The sequence below is a fragment of the Grus americana genome, chromosome 12 (genome assembly GCF_028858705.1).
Source record: "Grus americana isolate bGruAme1 chromosome 12, bGruAme1.mat, whole genome shotgun sequence".
NCBI classification, from domain to species: domain Eukaryota; kingdom Metazoa; phylum Chordata; class Aves; order Gruiformes; family Gruidae; genus Grus; species Grus americana.
In genome coordinates, this window is record NC_072863.1 from 2651685 (window position 1) to 2660520 (window position 8836).

Sequence of the window (8836 nt, forward strand, 5' to 3'; positions counted from 1 at the left end):
AAGCGGCGGGTCCGCCTCGCGCCCGGCCCCCGGTGCCGGCGGAGTGATTCACTTCCTGCCTCGGGCCCGCGCGGAGCCCGGAGCCCTCGCCCCGCCCCCGTCGCCGCGGCCGGCCTCCCCGTCCCTCCCATTGGTCCGCACGGCGCGGCCCCGCCGGCGGCGCGCCCCCATTGGGCGGCGCGGCTGCCAGTCGGCGGTCGGCCGCTGCCCGGGCCGCCGTGCCGGTGGATGTCAAAGGCTGAAGCGGCGGCGCCGCCACAGTATAACTCGTGGGGGCTGCGCGGCGGCCATGGCCACAGCCGCCTCCAACCCCTACAGCCTCCTCGGCTCCGGCTCGCTCGCCCATGCGGACGGCGCGGGCATGCAGCAGGGGAGCCCCTTCCGCAACCCGCAGAAGCTGCTGCAGAGCGAGTACCTGCAGGGCGTCCCCGGCAATGGGCACCCGCTGGGGCACCACTGGGTGACCAGCCTGAGCGACGGCGGGCCCTGGCCCTCGGCGCTGGCCGGTGGCCCGCTGGAGCAGCCCGACGTCAAGCCGGGCCGCGAGGACCTGCAGCTGGGCGCCATCATCCACCACCGCTCGCCCCACGTCTCCCACCACTCGCCCCACGCCAACCACCCCAGCGCCTGGGGGGCCAGCCCGGCCCACAGCGCCTCGCTGGCCCCCCCCGCCGCCGCCGCCGGGCAGCCCCTCAACGTCTACTCGCAGGCCGGTTTCGCGGTGGGCGGCATGCTGGAGCACGGCGGGCTGACCCCGCCGCCCGCCGCCGCCGCCGCCGCGCAGGGCTTGCACCCGGGGCTGCGGGGCGAGGGCGGCGGGGAGCACGGCGAGCTGGGCGGGCATCACTGCCAGGACCACTCGGACGAGGAGACGCCGACCTCGGATGAGCTGGAGCAGTTCGCCAAGCAGTTCAAGCAGCGGCGCATCAAGCTGGGCTTCACCCAGGCCGACGTGGGCTTGGCCCTGGGGACCCTCTACGGCAACGTCTTCTCGCAGACCACCATCTGCCGCTTCGAGGCCCTGCAGCTCAGCTTCAAGAACATGTGCAAGCTGAAGCCGTTGCTGAACAAGTGGCTGGAGGAGGCCGACTCCTCCACCGGCAGCCCCACCAGCATCGACAAGATCGCGGCGCAGGGGAGGAAGAGGAAGAAGCGGACCTCCATCGAGGTGAGTGTCAAGGGCGTGCTGGAAACGCACTTTCTCAAGTGTCCCAAGCCGGCCGCCCAGGAGATCTCCTCGCTGGCAGACAGCCTGCAGCTGGAGAAGGAGGTGGTGCGGGTCTGGTTCTGCAACCGGCGGCAGAAGGAGAAGCGAATGACCCCGCCGGGGGAGCAGCCGCAGCACGAGGTGTACTCCCACGGCGTGAAAACGGACACGGCCTGCCACGACCTCTGACCGGGGGCTGTTCGGGCAGGCAGGACTGCGGGCTGCGCGGATTTTCCGCCGGGGCTTTAACTTATGGTTTCCGAGAGGCGGGAGACGTGGAGCGGGGGCTCCCCACTCGCCGCCTGGGCAATATTTTTTTTTTTTTCTCTCTCTCCGACCTTTCCGCTGATCAGTACACGGTGTTTACTCGCAGACAAGGTTTGTTTTCGGTCTCCACTAGGACGAAGGGAAAAAAAAAAGAAAAAAAAAGGAAAAAAAAAGAAAACCCACGGGAAAAAGGAAAAAAAAAAGAAAAAAACGACAGAAAAGGAAAGACAGATGTGTGCCTATGAATAACCTTCCAGCGCCTTGGTTATATCAGCTGTATTTCAGGTGAATCTGTTTTACAATAGACTAGTTTTGCATTTTTAAAGACTTATATAGCGTTTTTAAATGTCTGAGGTGTTTTACTACAAACTGTACACAATATTTGTGACCTAATTTGTATCGAATTGATCAGTCAAAACGTTTCTCCCTTCCCCACGCACCGGCAATGTCACCCAGCAGGGACGGGGCAGGGTGGCCGCGGCCCTTCCTTCCCCCCCCAAATCCCCCCCCCTCCCCCGGGGAGACGGGGTTCCCCTCCGCGCCCGCGGAGCCCCGCGCACCCGACTGCCGCACGCACGGTTGTGAAGAACAGGCTTATTTGTTGCAGCTTTTCTCTGCCTTTTCAAGAACTTCCCAACACCGTAAAACGGTCGGGTTACCATCCTGACCTTCCCCCCTCTTCTCCCAAGGAAAAAAAAAAATCAAAATAATTATTTCTAAAGAGATTTATCCGAAATTAAGCATCACAAACAAAACCGTGGCATTGGCCAGTCCTTTTACTTTCCGAAGATGAGTTGGGCTTTTTGATCAGCGCCAGACTGAGAGGTCTGTAGTAAAACACCTTTATACTTCTGCGCTTTGGCTTCGGAAATCAGTTTCTCTGTATTTTGTTTCGATAGTGAAGAGGAATGAGGTGTCTCATGAATTAAAGGGGGGGGGGGGGGAGGGAGGGAGGGGGACAGAAAACGCCCGCATTTGGTTCACGCTGAGCTTATTTCCGCGTCACAGGGAGATGCTGGATTTGTGGAAAAGCTTTTATATATATAAAAAAAAAAACAAAAACAAAAAACACACCACACACAACAAAACGAACAGGGAGAAAAACAAAACAAACAAAGAAAAAGTCACTAAAACGCTAAAACCATAACCATTTTTTCGGCACAGGGAAGTGCTGAGCTGTAACCGCCCCCTCTCCTCCGCCCGTCCGTGGATGTGTTGTACACAAGGACGGGGGTGTGCAACGCCCACGCACCCACGCAGCAGCTCACGGAGGGGAATTGCTGCGTGTGTGCGTGTGTATTTGTGTGCACGGCCAAGTTCACTCGCTGCACCCGCACCCTCCCCGCGGCCGGGCTGGCTCGGGGCCGCCGGGCAGGACCGGGCCGGCCAGGACCGGGCTCCCCCCGCACCCAGGGGCTCCCCCCGGGCCGGGCTCGGTGCGGTCCCGCTCCGCGGCTGCACCCCGCTCCGCGGTTCCCCGCACAGCCCCCTCTCTCTCCCTCCCCGGCGTTCAGATTTTTTCCTTTCGACATTTATATTTTTCAAGTATTTTTCAGTAAGCGCTAAAAAAAAAAAAAAAAAGACAAAAAAAATTAAACTCGACACTGAGGACCTGCCTATTTCTGCCAACTTTATAACTGTACAGTTTTGTATATTAAACGTTTTTTGGAAGTTATTAATTTAAAGAAAGATCATTTAGTTTATTCATTTAGTAACTGATGTATAATAAACGCTATTTTCATTAAAGGTTGCTTTTTTCAACTATTTTATCCAAAATTGCCTATTGCAGTTGCCAACAATTATTTATTTTCAATAAATTCCGCATTATGTTTAAAAAAAAAAGAAAAAAACGTTTCAGAAAGAAAAAAAAGAAGCCTAAATGGGTGTCGGAAAAAAAAAAATAACGAAACACACGAGTCGCTGTAACGTTTGGTTGTCGACCAGTTTTAGTCAAGGGGTTTATATTGACGCAATATTTTATTGTTGTAAAAGGAAAAAATTAAAAAAAAAAGGTTTAAATAAACATTTTTACAAAAAAAAAAACCAACAACAAAAAGAAAAATATTTAAAATTACGTTGCGTTGTTTGTGCGCTGGCCGAGCCGGGGGTGCGGGCAGCAGGGGCTCCTCGGCGAGGGGGCGGCGGGGACCCCCCTGGCCTCGCATCCCCCCCCCTCCCCGGGAAGGACCGGGACCCTCCCCGGGAAGGGGGCTCGGGGACGGGGGGGACGACACACGACGAGGCCGGCAGCGCCGTGCGGGCCGGGTTACACCTGCCGCGGCGCCGCGGAAAATGCACTTTTGGGGTGGAAAAGGGGCTCCGCGGCTTTTTCAGGGGTGGCGGGGCCGTGGGAGCGGGCAGCGCTGGGCAGGACGCGCCGCTGCGTGTAGATAAATATTTGTGTGTGTGTGTGTATATATGTGTATAGATTATATAATGTACGTCAGTGTATGGGGGCCCGCAGCAGCAGCGCTGCCTCCTCGCCTCGCCTCCAGCGCACCGCGGCTCTGCGCACCCGCGGCTCTGCGCACCCGCGCTGCGGCCGCCTCCCTCCCCGCTGCTGCCTCCCGGATTCCCCGCAGCCGATGGGGACCCGGCCGGGGTTTTCCCCCCTCTCCGAGCAGCAGGAATCGGGCACGAAGGAAGTTTCTTTTGTTCCGTCCTTCCCTCCGCCCCACCCTCTCCGGGCCGCCGCCACCGGGAGCGGAGGGGCCGCGGGGGCCGGGCCGGGGGCTCCTGCGCCCCGACCCCCCCCCAGCCCCCCTCATCCTACGCCCCGGGCAGCCCCCCGCTCCCCCTGGGCGGGAAGTGGCGTGTTCGGGAGGAACAATAACAGTTAATCACATCTAATGGGGTGAAACGGGGAAGCTCCATCCTCGGCGGCCGGGCGAAGGGAGGAGGGTGGGTGCTGGGGGGGGAGGCAGGAAAGCAGCAAACTTCACGGCAGCACCAGCGAAACGGCCTTTGATTTTTTTTCTTTCCCCTCTTCTGAAGCCGAACGTTGGAGGAAACAATAACCAACCCTTCTGCAAACAGTTTAGGGGAGGGGAAAATTACCTTTAGGAGTCCTGAGAAGTGACCCGAGCGAGGAGTGAGCTCTCTGGTCTTTAATAACCCAGCAGGAGCACGAGTGGACAGGCACCTTCCCACGCTGGTCACAACAAACGTACAGTCCTCTACCTGTTAACAAGAGAGATTTGGGACGTAAACAGTGGGCGATGCTTTGTTTCTTAACCATAAAACTGATTTATTTTCTGTAAATCTTTGCAAGCTGCAGCACCGCAGCCTTGGGGCGAGGGGCCTGCGCCTGCCCCTGCGCTGGGGCAGCAAAGCCTGCTGCCTCCGCAGCGAGACGACAACCTGCAACTGGTTCAGAAAGGATTACAACAGAAGAAGAAAGAAATACACCTCCCAAAATCACATTTCTCAGCCTACTCCATAAACAAAACGAATGTGCACAAAGTAGCGCGGGTACCAAACCAGGAGTAAACGGCCGCAGTTGTAAACATCCCCAACTAAGGACACGGAGGAAAAGCTTCGCGTTAAAATATGCCCTATGTGGTCATGCTGGCTCTTAACATCCAGCGTCCTGAGAGGTAAAGCTCTTAAAGGCAGCATTAGTTTGGAGGAAAGACAAGAAGGCGTTTCACTGAAATCTGCCTGGTTTAGAGCCCTTTGGCTCTTCTGTAAATACAGCTACAGCGAGGGCTGGGTAATGTGTTATTTTAAAAACAAATTATGTTAAGAGACAAAAGAGATGCAATGACAGTCAAAATCAAATAAGTTTATAAACAGAAGTACTTCAAAGACTACTTGAAAGCTGGAAAAAACAGGGAAGGAGAATTTCATTTAAAGAAAAGAAAATCTCTGCTCGCTATTGCCCATATATTTCAGTATTCCTGTGAGCAAAAGGAAACTCTTTTGTGCCACCTAATGTTAAGTACGGATCACTGTTGTCTTTGCTGCCCATCATACATCGTGTGCACGGCGAGGCCTCGGGGTGCTGGGCACATCCGGGCGGAGCAGGGCGGCTGGGGATGCTCAGCATCCAAAAGTCCCACCGAACCAAGGGCAGGAAAAGAAACTTCAGCTTTACAGTCATGGATCAGGTTATCTTCTGAATTTAGGAAATTATTAAAAAAAGAACTCAAGAGGGGGTGGAAAGAAGCACGGGGGATAGTCATAAGAACGAGAGACTCCAAATTTGGTCTTTGTTATAATAAAAGTAAATCCAGAACGAGCGTATCCAGGCATTATATAAGCTGCCCACCATCAAGCATCTATCTCAGCAGCCTCTGCAAACCTCTGGGCTCACAGCAGCTTCTCCCTCAGCTCTCCTTCGAGGACCAAAGTGGCCTTGCCTCTGCACACACGTGTCTCCCAGTACGAAGAATTTATGGTGTGGACTTAGCGGCCATTCACACTAATGTAAGATACTAATTTAGTACTGCAATATCTCACGCAGCCCTTTAAAGAAGAAAGGGTTGAAAGAAAGCGTTTCTCTGATAACAATGAATTACTCCACTTTTGTGATTTTAATGGAGAGTGTTAAACATCTTTAACAATTTTAGAGGCTGAATCTCCTTTGCTTTTTATGTTATATGAAACCTGAGGCTTCCTTCGGATTTAAATTTCAAATATTCTCAAGCTGTGCTCTCCTCCCCTCTAGAGAGAGCTGGGACCATAGCAGGGGGTTCACTTGAAAGCAAAAATTATTACAAGTAAGCAGAGATGCTATCCCACTTCATAGTGGTCTTTATGGATCATTCAGAATATGGACCAGTCAATCCGTACCTAGACTACATTTGACCAAGATGCTTTTAAAATCCCTCAAAATACTTAATTTTGAGGGTTTTTTTTTTCCTTTGTTTTTAAGTAGAAATTCCATATGTTCAGGCAGAGCAGACTAGAGGACCTGGTCCTATTCGGCCTGCATCAACATACCAAAATTGCCCCTGATTTTTAGGGCAGATCCACGTGTAGATGGAGACACATTTAAAACATAAACCTTTCCCCCAGAAGCTGGGGAGCACGCAGGGCTGGGGGGCTGCCCTTCAGCCAAGGGTCCGATCCCAAACCCCAGACACAATTCAACATTTTACTCACCAAGGCAGCTTCTATTTAATTCAGCGAGCTCCTCCATGCACGAGACATTTTTTCATTTATGTCCCTGCACAATCTCACTCGAGGCTCCATCCTAGAAGAAATGTGTATGTAAGATTTTAGGCAGGTGACCAGTCCCGCTGAGCATCCCCAAAAATACTCACAGAGATCAGGGCCTCCATTTGTACTCGCTTTCCCCTTTTTCTAGCGTCCTGTAACCAATAGACTGGAAAGGCTCCACAGCAATTACATATTTAGGATATGTGATAGCTGCAGTTAAGATCTTTATGACTGATTGCAGGATAAAATTTACTTCAAATGTGCAAGAGCCCATTTTTAAACCCCAGTCTTTCAGCTGCTTTCCATTATCTATATTCTGAAGAATCAAAAGCAATTAGAGCGTATGAAGTCTAAATGGTAAATAATTTCCAAATCAAAACCTTTATTAAAGCAATAAGCATCTATTTTTGTTAACACCGTGAGATATGGAAAGGGCCAAACTAAATAACTTTTGTTTTAATGTAATGAAAAGAAAGCCAGACTTCTACACGCTGAGGACCGGTACGTGAAATCTCGCCCCAAATAGATTTTTGGTTGAGTTTTTAAGATTCAGGAAAGCAGGGTAAGCAAGAGGACTTAAAACTACCATTTTACATGGCGGTGACGTGAACGGTGCCGTAGTTTACACACTCTTGTGAAGGGATTTGTACGCGGATCCGTGGCTTGCTGATTCACAGCGAGCGCTACGCCGGCTTGTAAATATTTGTAGGATCACGTCCTTAATTAAAACGCTAAAACAGTATTAAATCTCGGAAGGGGCTAGAAAGAGGGGAGCAAGGAAGAGCTGTCATCGGTGAGAGCCTGTCAACAAGAAGTTAAAAAGCTAGCGGTAAATGTCATTTCTGCCGGCTCCGGTGGTGCGGGGCTGCCGAGCGCTGGGTCTCCGCTCCGCGGCTCCCTGCGGCTCCCAAGCAACGTTCTGCCGGCACGGAGCAGCGCTCAGATGACACCAAGGAGTTTGCTGCTGCAAAAGTATTTTTTTTATCACGCAGATATTTCAAGCGGTGACTGTGAGAAGCCGGGCAGCAGCCCTTCTCACCCCTGGTTCTGTTAAGAAACCGAAAATGCTGCTTCATTATTCTGCCGCTGGATTTTCTCTTATTTTTTAAAGGATGCCAGTCCTTGACTTCTGCACCTCAAGTACAAATAATATTTACCCAGTGTAGAAATGCCATTTCTGAACCGAAGTTATTTTCCTTTTTGGCCAAAGCATGAAGTTTTGTTTCGCATATTTTTCTTCAGATTTTGGGAAGGAAAATATAAAATAGAATATAAATTAAAATAAAAATAAAATAAAATAAAAATAAAAATTAAAAATTAAAAAAATTTTAAAAATAAAATAAAACCTAAAACAAAACAAAAAACTCACAGATCTTTCTCACCAGAAAGTGGCTCAGGGCAGGGGGAACGACTACGTCTGAACTCCTCCTGCCATGTCGGCTGGAGTTCAAATGGAGGTAACACGAGCTGCTCCCCGTTCGGGGCTTGTACTTCTGTCTAGATTACGGGATTAGTCTCTGTTACATCTATCTACAGCTAGGAACTCGTGATCCAGTTAAAGCAGTTTGAAAGGCACCCAGCAGGTGCTGGGGGTCTGACTCCGCAGCACAAATTCTGGGCAGTTTCTGGGGAAAAGCAGGGGCTGGTGTTGCGTGGGGCTTTCCAAGGCTCCATACTGGGGGGGGGGGGGGGGGGGGGAAATCAAAGTCCTGCCAGGAAACACTTGCAGGCAGGGAAAATTAGCCACAGACTGGGTTTTTTTTTCCCCTAGATCCTGAAAATGGAGTTGCTAACGCATAAATACAAACGCTGTCAAACACGAGTGCGTGATACTGCGCTGCTCCTCGCTCCGTACACGCCGTATGGGCGTAGTGGGTCTCTTAGACCTAAGAAAAGTTAATTTAGTGCTGGAATTTTGAGTTTGCAGAAACTGTCCTGTAAATGTCACAGGGGGATTACTAGATCTACAGGAAGATTACAGCTCTGCATATGTTTAGACTATTGACTTAAAACTTTATTACCTTTGATACAGCTTCTTCACGAAGGAAACAAGTCAGCAGTGGGAATTCTGCCCACGACAAGCTTTCGCAGGGTCGAATCCTTCTGTACAATCCTGCTTTTCAACAGAGCAGACAAATCTCCCTGTAGGTGAAGGTACAGAAGGTGCAGGAATGACGCAGCACCTTAGGAACACGAAAT

At 51.6% G+C, this 8836-nt stretch overlaps 1 protein-coding gene across 1 annotated transcript; it reads left to right on the forward strand.

The window, feature by feature from the left end:
- Positions 1-249: 249 nt before the first annotated feature.
- On the forward strand, positions 250-3454 carry POU3F4 (POU class 3 homeobox 4). Its single transcript, XM_054839380.1, has one exon. It carries the CDS (start codon positions 290-292, stop codon positions 1394-1396), a length of 1107 nt encoding a protein of 368 aa, XP_054695355.1. The 5' UTR covers positions 250-289; the 3' UTR covers positions 1397-3454.
- Positions 3455-8836: the final 5382 nt, after the last annotated feature.

Bases quoted from the DNA above. Each gene is read 5' to 3' on its own strand.
- POU3F4 (XM_054839380.1), top strand. From the start codon at position 290: ATGGCCACAGCCGCCTCCAACCCCTACAGCCTCCTCGGCTCCGGCTCG.